The following is a 12,932-nucleotide window of genomic DNA, read 5'->3' on the forward strand; positions in this document are numbered from 1 at the left end:
CACAAGCGTGGGTGTTCTCGGGCGCGATTAAACTTCGTTTGATTGTTCGTATCGAAAACGCGAATTTAGAGTAGAGTCACCGTTTTTCTAACACTCACGTGAATGAACGCGGGCGCGACTTAAAAGTCCTACCGGGGACTTCGTTTATATTTGCTCGAATATTCGATTAGATTACCTCGCGAACGCGTTTTTTTTAGAGTAGAGTCACCGTTTTCCGAATACTTGCGTGGGTGTCCGGGCGCGATTAAAAGTCCTATCATGGACTTCCGTTTAGTGTTGAAATTCGGGGTGCGCGAACGGCTTGCCTTGTAGTGCTGTACATAACTAGCTGGTATTATGATAATCCTCATATTTGTGTGAAGGGGTAAAAACCCTCGGCAAATATCATCGGAAGTCTAAATACCGGTTAACTAATGTCACTTTGGATTTCAACTTAGAGTCACCGTTATTCTAACACTCACGTGAGTGTTCGCATGCGCGATTAAAAGTCCTACCGGGGACTTCGTTTTGTTTGCTCGAATATTCGATTAGTTTATTTAGAGTAGAGTCACCGTTTTCCGAACACTTGCGTGGGTGTCCGGGCGCGATTAAAAGTCCTATCATGGACTTCGTTTTAGTGTTGAAATTCGGGGTACGCTTCGGATTTCAACTTAGAGTCACCGATATTCTAACACACACGTGAGTGTTCGCGTGCGCGATTGAAAGTCCTACCGGGGACTTCGATTTGTTTCTTCGACATTTCGATTAGATTACTTCGCGAATTTGGATAGAACAGTAGAATCTACGTAATTATAACACACGTGAGTGCCGCGAACGCGATAAATACGCTTTGATTGTTCGAAATTCGGAAGCACGAATTCAGATGTGCTTAATAATCCGTTATGCCTGAGCCGAGGGTGTTGAACGGTAAAGCTTTCTGTAAGTGGAGTCCCTGTAGCTAAGACTAGATACTTCCTGTTAGCTTTGAACCATGCCCAAAATATCCGAAGCAAAAGGCATAAGGGATCGGTATCGCGGAACGCGGATTTTAGAGTAAATTAGAATCACCGTTAGCCCGTGGGTCTCCACATGCAGCAACTTCCACGTAGTGAGACCTGGGTCGTTAATACTTGCAAAGTCTAATTATAAATCTTATAATACAAGTATTATCGAGCAAATGGCTGCATATTGTACAACTTTTCCATTATCTTTTCAATCTAATGCCAACTAAACATTAACATATTTTCATTTTATATAGCTAATAATACTTCAAAAGAAGAAATATAGCAGAAATCTATTGTACAATAATTTCTCAGAGAACCGAAAAGAAAATTTTTCTATCTCTCTTTTATGTCCACTGTCATTTCTATATATTCTTATATACTCTCATTGATTATTCTTTATATATCTCGGGTGGGACCCACGGGTGGGGCCTGTGGGGGAGGGCTTCTGTGCGGGTTGCTGTCTCAGCATCATATAGAACTGTTTCTCTTGTCTTATCTTTTTGGGGCTCTCTATTCTTCTCTTTCTGGGGCTCTCTTTTTTATATGCGGCTCTCGTTTATATCTCATATTTTTCATTTTTAATTATGTTTTCAATTATGTTATTAATATGTTATTTATGTATTTTTAATATTTATTTATGTTGTTTCTTTCTAATTATATATTTAATTATGTGTTTAATTATGTTTTTGATTATGTTTTTGATTATGATTTATAATGCTGCATCTCTTGTTTTTTTTTCTAGGTCTCATCTATTTATATATATTTATTTTCTATTTGTATTTTATATATGTACATATATATTATTCTGTTTTATATATTTATTTGTTCTTTTATTTCCTCTTTATCTTTTTCTTTTACAGTATAGGCCATCGAGGGATAGGTTCAACAGCGGCCGGATGATACATCACATGGCAGGATTCGTCATCGATTTTTACGCGCGAATACGGGAAGGATAGGAAGGACACTGGCGCGCGTGTCGGCGGGCACAGGCGTGGGTGTTCTCGGGCGCGATTATATTACGTTTGATTGTTCGAATCGAAAACGCGAATTGTAGAGTAGAATCATCGTTTTTCTAACACACGCGTGGGTGTTCGGCCGCGATTAAAGGTCCTACCGTGGACTTCGTTTGATTTTTTCGATATTTCGAGGGGGGTACTTCGCGTATTTCGGGTTAACAGTAGAATCTACGTAATTATAACACACACGTGAGTGTCGCGACGCGATTAGTATTTCTAAGGAGTGCGCTTTGATTGTGCGAAATTCGGAAAGCACGAATTCGGATGTGCTTAATAATCCGTTATGTCTGAAGCGGACGGTGCAAATGGTGGAGCTATCTGTAAGAGGTGTGCTGTAGCTAAGCTACGCATACCCTGTTAGTTAAGAAGCCAGTGCATTGAAGCGGAAAGGTATCGCGGATCGGTATCGCGGAACGCGGATTTTAGAGTAGAGTCAGCGTTAGCTCGTGGGTCTCCAAATGCAGCAACTTCCACGTAGTGAGACCTGGGTCGGTATTACTTGCAAACTCTAATTACAAATTCTTTAACGCAAGTACTACTGAGCGAATGGCTGCATATTTTTTTCCTTTTCTAATATCTTTTTAATCTAATTCCAACTGAACATTTATATTTTTCCATTTTATATCGCTAATAATACTTCAAGACAAGAAATGTGGCAAAATTTTATTGCACAATAATTTCTCAGAGAAATGAAAGAAAATTTTTTTTCACACTTTAATGTCCGATGTCATTTCTATTTTTTCTTATTTTCTATCATTAATTATTCTTTATATATATCGGGTGGGACCCATGGGAGGGGCCCATGGGTGTGGGCCTCTGTGCGGGTTGCTGTCTTAGCATCTTATAGAGTTGCTTCTCTTTTCTTCTCTTTTTGGGGCTCTCTTTTCTATCTCATATTTTTTATTCTTATTTATTCTTATTAATTATGATTTATTAATCTCGGGTGGGACCCATGGGAGGGGACATGGGTGTGGGCCTCTGTGCGGGTTGCTGTCTCAGCATCGTGTAGAGCTGCTTCTATTTTCTTATCTTTCTGCAGCTTTCTTTTCTATCTAATATTTTTCTTCTTTAATTATGTTTTTAATTATGTTATTAATATGTTATTTCTTTTCATTATGTCTTTTCAGGTTTTTATTATGTTATTTCTTTTTAATTATGTTATTAATATGTTATTTCTTTTCATTATGTCTTTTCAGGTTTTTATTATGTTATTTCTTTTTAATTATGCCTTCAGATTTTTATTATGTTATTTCTGTTTAATTATGTTATTAATATGTTATTTCTTTTCATTATGTCTTTTCAGGTTTTTATTATGTTATTTCTTTTTATTATGTTATTTTAGTATTTATTTATGTTATTTCTTTTTAATTATGTTTTTATGTTTTTAGGTTTGTTATTAATATATTCTTATTAATTTTAATTTATAAGCTTTAGGTAGGACCCATGCGATGAAGCGGACTGTTGTTTCAGCAGCATGCACAGCTACTTCTATTTTCTTATCTTTCAGCACGTTTCTTTTATTACTCGTATTTTTCTTCTTTAATTGTGTTTTTAATTATGTTATTAATATGTTATTTCTTTTTATTATGTCTTTTCAGAATTTAATAATGTTATTTCTTTTTAATTATGTTGTTTTAATATTTATTTATGTTATCTCTTTTTAATTATGTTTTTATGTTTTTAGTTATATTATTAATGTATTCTTATTAATTATGATTTATGTTTTAGGTGGGACCCATGCGATGATACTGGCTGCTGTTTCAACATCGTCCAGTGCTGCTTATACTTTCGTTCCTTCTTCCAGCTCTCTTATCTATTTATATATATTTATTTTCTATTTTATTTATTTTCTATTTTATTTATTTTCTATTTATATTCTATGTACATAATATCTTCTATTTTCTTTCTTTCTTCTTTCTCTCTTCTTTCTCTTGCTTTCACCATATCTTTTTCTTTTCCAGGATAGATCATCGAGAGATAGACTCATCTACGTTCGGATGCATCCTCGTAGCATGGTTGGATTCATCATCGATTTTTACGCGCGAATACGGGAAGGATAGGAAGAACACTGACGCGCGTGTTGGCGTGCACAAGCGTGGGTGTTCTCGGGCGCGATTAAACTTCGTTTGATTGTTCGAATCGAAAACGCGAATTTAGAGTAGAGTCACCGTTTTTCTAATACTCACGTGAATGTACGCGGGCGCGACTTAAAAGTCCTACCGGGGACTTCGTTTCATTTGCTCGAATATTCGATTAGATTACTCCGCGAACGCGTTTTTTTTAGAGTAGAGTCACCGTTTTCCGAACACTTGCGTGGGTGTCCGGGCGCGATTAAAGTCCTATCATGGACTTCCGTTTAGTGTTGAAATTCGGGGTGCGCGAACGGCTTGCCTTGTAGTGCTGTACATGTAGCTAGCCGATGTTACGATGATTCTCTTATTTGTAAGCGGGGGAAAATCCTTCGCCCAAATAACATCGAAAGTCTTAATACCGGTTAACTTATGTCACTTTGGATTTCAACTTAGAGTCAACGTTATTCTAACACTCACGTGAGTGTTCGCGTGCGCGATTAAAAGTCCTACCGGGGACTTCGTTTTGTTTGTTCGAATATTCGATTAGTTTATTTAGAGTAGAGTCACCGTTTTCCGAACACTTGCGTGGGTGTCCGGGCGCGATTAAAAGTCCTATCATGGACTTCCGTTTAGTGTTGAAATTCGGGGTGCGCGAACGGTGTCACCTAGTAGTGCAGTACATGTAGCTGATCGACATTATGACGATCATGTTATTTGTAAGCGGGGGAAAATCCCTCGAGCAAATATCATCGAGAGTCATAATACGGGTTAACTCATGTCACTTCGGATTTCAACTTAGAGTCACCGTTATTCTAACACACACGTAAATGTTCGCGTGCGCGATTAAAAGTCCTACCGGGGACTTTGTTTTATTTCTTCAACATTTCTATTAGATTACTTCGCGAATTTGGATTTATCAGTAGAATCTACGTAATCATTACACACGTGAGTGTCGTGAACGCGATTAATGCGCTTTGATTGTTCGAAATTCGGAAGCACGAATTCAGATGTGCATAATAATCCGTTATGCCTGAGGCGAGTGTGTCGAACGGTAAAGCTCTCTGTAAGTGGGGTCCCTGTAGCTAAGGCTATATACCTCCTGTTAGCTAAGTCGCCCTAGATATCCGAAGCGGAAGGCATAAGGGATCGGTATCGCGGAACGCGGATTTTAGAATAAATTAGAATCACCGTTAGCTCGTGGGTCTCCACATGCAGCAACTTCCACGTAGTGAGACCTGGGTCGATAATACTTGCAAAGAATAATTGTAAATTTTTTAATACAAGTATTACTGAGCGAATGGCTGCATATTGTATTACTTTTCCAATATCTTTTCAAACTAATTCTAACTAACTAAACATTAATATATTTCCATTTTATATCGCTAATAATACTTCGAATGAAGAAATGAAACAGAAATATATTGTACAATAATTTCTTACAGAAATGATAAGGAAATTTATCTATTATACTTTTACGTCCGCTGTCATTTCTGTTTATTCTAATTTATTCTCTCCAATAATTATCTATATATCTCGGGTGGGACCCATGGGTGGGGCTCATGGGTGAGGGCCTCTGTGCGGGTTGCTGTCTCAGCATCTTGTAGAGCTGCTTCTATTTACTTATCTTTCTGGGACTCTCCCTTCTTTCTCCGGCTCTCTTTTCTATCTCATATTTTTCATTCTTATTTGCTCTTATTAGTTATGATTTACAGCATCGGAAGGAACTCATGGGAGGGGCCTATGGGTTTGGGCCTCTGTGCGGGTTGCTGTCTCAGCATCGTGTAGAGCTGCTTCTCTTCTTTTCTCTTTCTGGAGGTCTCTTTTCGTTCTCCGGCTCTCTTTTCTATCTTATATTTCTCTTTTTCAATTATGCTTTCAATTATGTTATTAATATGTTATTTCCTTTTAATTATGTTTTCTTGATATTTATTTGTGGTGTTTCTTTTTAATTATGTTTTTAATTATGTGTTTAATTATGTTTTTAATTATGTTTTAATTATGTTTTAATTATGTTTTTAATTATGTTTTTAATTATGTTTTTTATTATGTTTTTAATTATGTTTTTAATATATTTTTATTAACTATGATTTACAGGTTTTAGGTAGGACCCATGGGATGGTGCATGCTGCTTCTCTTTTCGTTTCTTTTTCTAGGTCTCTTATCTATTTATATATATTTATTTTCTATTTGTATTTTATATATGTACATATATATTATTCTGTTTTATATATTTATTTGTTCTTTTATTTCCTCTTTATCTTTTTCTTTTACAGTATAGGTCATCGAGGGATAGGTTCAACAGCGGCCGGATGATACATCACATGGCAGGATTCATCATCGATTTTTACGCGCGAATACGGGAAGGATAGGAAGGACACTGGCGCGCGTGTCGGCGGGCACAGGCGTGGGTGTTCTCGGGCGCGATTATATTACGTTTGATTGTTCGAATCGAAAACGCGAATTGTAGAGTAGAATCATCGTTTTCTAACACTCGTGTGGGTGTTCGGGCGCGATTTAAGGTCCTACCGAGGACTTCGTTTGATTTTTTCGATATTTCGAGGGGGGTACTTCGCGAATTTCGGGTTAACAGTAGAATCTACGTAATTATAACACACACGTGAGTGTCGCGACGCGATTAGTATTTCTAAGGAGTGCGCTTTGTTTGTTCGAAATTCGGAAGGCACGAATTCGGATGTGCTTAATAATCCGTTATGTCTGAAGCGGACGGTGCAAATGGTGGAGCTATCTGTAAGAGGTGTGCTGTAGCTAAGCTACGCATACCCTGTTAGTTAAGAAGCCAGTGCATTGAAGCGGAAAGGTATCGCGGATCGGTATCGCGGAACGCGGATTTTAGAGTAGAGTCACCGTCAGTCCGTGGGTCTCCACATGCAGCAACTTCCACGTAGTGAGACCTGGGTCGTTAATACTTGCAAATTCTAATTATAAATTTTTAAATGCAAGTTTTACCGAGCTAATGGCTGCATATTGTACAACTTTTCCATTATCTTTTCAATCTAATTCCAACTAAACATTAACATATTTTCATTTTATATAGCTAATAATACTTCAAAAGACGAAATATAGCAGAAATTTATTGTACAATAATTTCTCAGAGAAACGAAATAAAAATTTTTCTATCTCTCTTTTATGTCCACTGTCATTTCTATTTATTCTTATATACTCTCATTGATTATCATTTATATATCTCGGGTGGGACCCACGGGTGGGGCCTGTGGGGGAGGGCTTCTGTGCGGGTTGCTGTCTCAGCATCATATAGAACTGTTTCTCTTGTCTTATCTTTTTGGGGCTCTCTATTCTTCTCTTTCTGGGGCTCTCTTTTTTATATGCGGCTCTCGTTTATATCTCATATTTTTCATTTTTAATTATGTTTTCAATTATGTTATTAATATGTTATTTATGTATTTTTAATATTTATTTATGTTGTTTCTTTCTAATTATATATTTAATTATGTGTTTAATTATGTTTTTGATTATGTTTTTGATTATGATTTATAATGCTGCATCTCTTGTTTTTTTTTCTAGGTCTCATCTATTTATATATATTTATTTTCTATTTGTATTTTATATATGTACATATATATTATTCTGTTTTATATATTTATTTGTTCTTTTATTTCCTCTTTATCTTTTTCTTTTACAGTATAGGTCATCGAGGGATAGGTTCAACAGCGGCCGGATGATACATCACATGGCAGGATTCGTCATCGATTTTTACGCGCGAATACGGGAAGGATAGGAAGGACACTGGCGCGCGTGTCGGCGGGCACAGGCGTGGGTGTTCTCGGGCGCGATTATATTACGTTTGATTGTTCGAATCGAAAACGCGAATTGTAGAGTAGAATCATCGTTTTTCTAACACACGCGTGGGTGTTCGGCCGCGATTAAAGGTCCTACCGTGGACTTCGTTTGATTTTTTCGATATTTCGAGGGGGGTACTTCGCGTATTTCGGGTTAACAGTAGAATCTACGTAATTATAACACACACGTGAGTGTCGCGACGCGATTAGTATTTCTAAGGAGTGCGCTTTGATTGTGCGAAATTCGGAAAGCACGAATTCGGATGTGCTTAATAATCCGTTATGTCTGAAGCGGACGGTGCAAATGGTGGAGCTATCTGTAAGAGGTGTGCTGTAGCTAAGCTACGCATACCCTGTTAGTTAAGAAGCCAGTGCATTGAAGCGGAAAGGTATCGCGGATCGGTATCGCGGAACGCGGATTTTAGAGTAGAGTCAGCGTTAGCTCGTGGGTCTCCAAATGCAGCAACTTCCACGTAGTGAGACCTGGGTCGGTATTACTTGCAAACTCTAATTACAAATTCTTTAACGCAAGTACTACTGAGCGAATGGCTGCATATTTTTTTCCTTTTCTAATATCTTTTTAATCTAATTCCAACTGAACATTTATATTTTTCCATTTTATATCGCTAATAATACTTCAAGACAAGAAATGTGGCAAAATTTTATTGCACAATAATTTCTCAGAGAAATGAAAAGAAAATTTTTTTTCACACTTTAATGTCCGATGTCATTTCTATTTTTTCTTATTTTCTATCATTAATTATTCTTTATATATATCGGGTGGGACCCATGGGAGGGGCCCATGGGTGTGGGCCTCTGTGCGGGTTGCTGTCTTAGCATCTTATAGAGTTGCTTCTCTTTTCTTCTCTTTTTGGGGCTCTCTTTTCTATCTCATATTTTTTATTCTTATTTATTCTTATTAATTATGATTTATTAATCTCGGGTGGGACCCATGGGAGGGGACATGGGTGTGGGCCTCTGTGCGGGTTGCTGTCTCAGCATCGTGTAGAGCTGCTTCTATTTTCTTATCTTTCTGCAGCTTTCTTTTCTATCTAATATTTTTCTTCTTTAATTATGTTTTTAATTATGTTTTTATGTTTTTAGGTTTGTTATTAATATATTCTTATTAATTTTAATTTATAAGCTTTAGGTAGGACCCATGCGATGAAGCGGACTGTTGTTTCAGCAACATGCATAGCTACTTCTATTTTCTTATCTTTCAGCACGTTTCTTTTATTACTCGTATTTTTCTTCTTTAATTGTGTTTTTAATTATGTTATTAATATGTTATTTCTTTTTATTATGTCTTTTCAGAATTTAATAATGTTATTTCTTTTTAATTATGTTGTTTTAATATTTATTTATGTTATCTCTTTTTAATTATGTTTTTATGTTTTTAGTTATATTATTAATGTATTCTTATTGATTATGATTTATGTTTTAGGTGGGACCCATGCGATGATACTGGCTGCTGTTTCAACATCGTCCAGTGCTGCTTATACTTTCGTTCCTTCTTCCAGCTCTCTTATCTATTTATATATATTTATTTTCTATTTTATTTATTTTCTATTTTATTTATTTTCTATTTATATTCTATGTACATATTATCTTCTATTTTCTTTCTTTCTTCTTTCTCTTGCTTTCACCATATCTTTTTCTTTTCCAGGATAGATCATCGAGAGATAGACTCATCTACGTTCGGATGCATCCTCGTAGCATGGTTGGATTCATCATCGATTTTTACGCGCGAATACGGGAAGGATAGGAAGAACACTGACGCGCGTGTCGGCGTGCACAAGCGTGGGTGTTCTCGGGCGCGATTAAACTTCGTTTGATTGTTCGAATCGAAAACGCGAATTTAGAGTAGAGTCACCGTTTTTCTAATACTCACGTGAATGTACGCGGGCGCGACTTAAAAGTCCTACCGGGGACTTCGTTTCATTTGCTCGAATATTCGATTAGATTACTCCGCGAACGCGTTTTTTTAGAGTAGAGTCACCGTTTTCCGAACACTTGCGTGGGTGTCCGGGCGCGATTAAAGTCCTATCATGGACTTCCGTTTAGTGTTGAAATTCGGGGTGCGCGAACGGCTTGCCTTGTAGTGCTGTACATGTAGCTAGCCGATGTTACGATGATTCTCTTATTTGTAAGCGGGGGAAAATCCTTCGCCCAAATAACATCGAAAGTCTTAATACCGGTTAACTTATGTCACTTTGGATTTCAACTTAGAGTCACCGTTATTCTAACACTCACGTGAGTGTTCGCGTGCGCGATTAAAAGTCCTACCGGGGACTTCGTTTTGTTTGTTCGAATATTCGATTAGTTTATTTAGAGTAGAGTCACCGTTTTCCGAACACTTGCGTGGGTGTCCGGGCGCGATTAAAAGTCCTATCATGGACTTCCGTTTAGTGTTGAAATTCGGGGTGCGCGAACGGTGTCACCTAGTAGTGCAGTACATGTAGCTGATCGACATTATGACGATCATGTTATTTGTAAGCGGGGGAAAATCCCTCGACCAAATATCATCGAGAGTCATAATACCAGTTAACTCATGTCACTTTGGATTTCAACTTAGAGTCACCGTTATTCTAACACACACGTAAATGTTCGTATGCGCGATTAAAAGTCCTACCGAGGCTTCGTTTTATTTCTTCAACATTTCTATTGGATTACTTCGCGAATTTGGATAGAACAGTAGGATCTACGTAATTATAATACACGTGAGTGTCGTGAACGCGATTAATGCGCTTTGATTGTTCGATATTCGGAAGCACGAATTCAGATGTGCATAATAATCCGTTATGCCCGAGGCGAGTGTGTCGAACGGTAAAGCTCTCTGTAAGTGGGGTCCCTATAGCTAAGGCTATATACCTCCTGTTAGCTAAGTCGCCCTAGATGTCCGAAGCGGAAGGCATAAAGGATCGGTATCGCGGAACGCGGATTTTACAGTAAAATAGAGTCACCGTCAGTCCGTGGGTCTCCACATGCAGCAACCTCCACGTGGTGAGACCTGGGTCGTTAATACTTGCAAAGTCTAATTGTAAATCTTTCAAGTAATATCGAGCGAATGGCTGCATATTTTAAGACTTTTTCAAAATCTTTTTATCTAAATGTTAAAATACTTACGTTTTATGTTTGCTAGTCATACTTCCACAAATAAATAGATTGAATATAATAGAATTCAATAGAATAGAATTCAAGAATATAAAGTATGTAAATTTGAGACTAATATCACAATTTTCTCTAGACTCATTATTGACGTAAGCCATCAAAAAAACGATGCTAATGAACAGCCTAAATACGACTAGAAAAAACTTTAACCGGTCTGTCTCACTTGAACTTGCTTACAAGCGATGCAGCTATATTAATTCTTAAATTTGCCGGTAGTTGGCGCAACATTTCAGTATCTAGTTGCCTGGAAATATCAATTGTAGCAGACGACTTCGTGAGGTGGTGAGGGTCATAAGTATGATTCGCTCTTTAGTTTTGAATCGTGAGTTTTGCGTAATAACCTGTTTTTAGTATTATTTTCGCACGATACATTTTTATTTATACAAGATTCGAAGATATATCAAATATTTTTCTCAATATTATTTTTCGTTGGTTATTTTATGAAATGATCCGGATTAAATAAACGAAATTTCTTTTGTTCGAGACGTTTCAGTGCATCTGTGTTAAAATTGTAACCGTGTTACATATATATGTGCATATACAAAAGTAGAAATTGCTGTCATGAACTTGTAAAGATCTATACATAAATTACAACAGTATTTTGCAACATCGTTGGTCTATTTTTACAAATAAACTTACCAATTTTTGAACCAGATGTTATAATTGAATACTAACATTAAAGAATCATTAATATTATTTACATATTTTTTTTACGCTTTGAAAAATTCATTTATGTGTTATTAATTCATGCAATAGAAAATATGTTCTTTTTGTTATCTATATTTATTAACATCCATAATTTTTTTTCTAGAAAATTTACAGCAGGGACTGCTGTCCCTTGCTCGTAATAATGGAGCTGCTTTGGTATATCCTGCTGTTCCAGGAAATTTGGTTAAACAAATGAGTAGTATAGTTCAAAAACATGATATACCACTACCAGAAAAGCCAAAAAAGGAGCCATACAGTCCTTTCCAAAATACCAGTAACTCAGTTGAATATGCTTTAGCTCGAGTAGATGATCTCTTAAATTGGGGCCGCAAAAATTCAATATGGCCAATGACATTTGGTTTAGCATGTTGTGCGGTAGAAATGATGCATATTGCAGCACCTCGCTATGATATGGACAGATTTGGTGTTGTCTTCAGAGCATCACCTAGACAATCTGATGTCATAATAGTTGCTGGTACACTAACCAATAAAATGGCACCTGCCTTAAGAAAAATCTATGATCAAATGGCAGAACCAAGATGGGTGATTTCAATGGGTAGCTGTGCGAATGGAGGTGGATATTATCATTACAGTTACTCTGTAGTCAGGGGATGCGATAGAATCATTCCTGTGGACATATATGTACCTGGTAAGATTTTACTGAATAGTTATGAGTAAAGTCATGAATGTATCACTTTATATAATTATATATTAAATATATATATATATATATATATATATATATATATATATACATACACATATATATATATGTGTGTATATATATACTAATATGTTTACTAAATTAAATTTATGAATTTTTATTAGGTTGTCCCCCTACAGCTGAAGCATTGTTATATGGGATTCTGCAATTGCAGAAAAAAATTAAGAGAATGAAAACAACACAAGATTGGTACAGGAAGTAAAAAAAATAGTGCAAATGTAGTTATAAATATGTAAGTTATTACAAATTATAGACGATCAAATAGTTAAAACTTAGCTAGACGATCAATAAGTTAAAACTTACAGTATATTTGAAATTTTACTGTAATTGTATTAATTGTTATCTCCTTTTCCTAAAATGTAATAAATATATCTTTATATATGTAATAAAAAAGAAAATACAAAGATCTTCTTTATTCTTATTTTATAGATATATTATAT

The 12,932-nt window shown here is 36.2% G+C and overlaps 1 protein-coding gene across 1 annotated transcript; it reads left to right on the top strand.

Annotated features, from left to right (window-relative positions):
* Positions 1-11,228: 11,228 nt before the first annotated feature.
* LOC124949160 (NADH-quinone oxidoreductase subunit B-like) lies at positions 11,229-12,899 on the top strand. Its single transcript, XM_047493821.1, has 3 exons — positions 11,229-11,382; positions 11,872-12,417; positions 12,597-12,899. Exons 1-3 carry the CDS (start codon positions 11,358-11,360, stop codon positions 12,692-12,694), a joined length of 669 nt encoding a protein of 222 aa, XP_047349777.1. The 5' UTR covers positions 11,229-11,357; the 3' UTR covers positions 12,695-12,899.
* Positions 12,900-12,932: the final 33 nt, after the last annotated feature.

Source organism: Vespa velutina, chromosome 5 (genome assembly GCF_912470025.1).
Source record: "Vespa velutina chromosome 5, iVesVel2.1, whole genome shotgun sequence".
NCBI classification, from domain to species: domain Eukaryota; kingdom Metazoa; phylum Arthropoda; class Insecta; order Hymenoptera; family Vespidae; genus Vespa; species Vespa velutina.

What these genes read in the sequence shown, in the direction of transcription:
- LOC124949160 (XM_047493821.1), top strand. Translation starts at nt 11,358, where the DNA reads ATGATTCGCTCTTTAGTTTTGAATC. An exon ending in TCGCTCTTTAGTTTTGAATC is followed by an intron (nt 11,383 to 11,871) that starts GTGAGTTTTGCG and finishes TTTTTTTTCTAG; the next exon opens with AAAATTTACAGCAGGGACTG. An exon ending in TGTGGACATATATGTACCTG is followed by an intron (nt 12,418 to 12,596) that starts GTAAGATTTTAC and finishes AATTTTTATTAG; the next exon opens with GTTGTCCCCCTACAGCTGAA.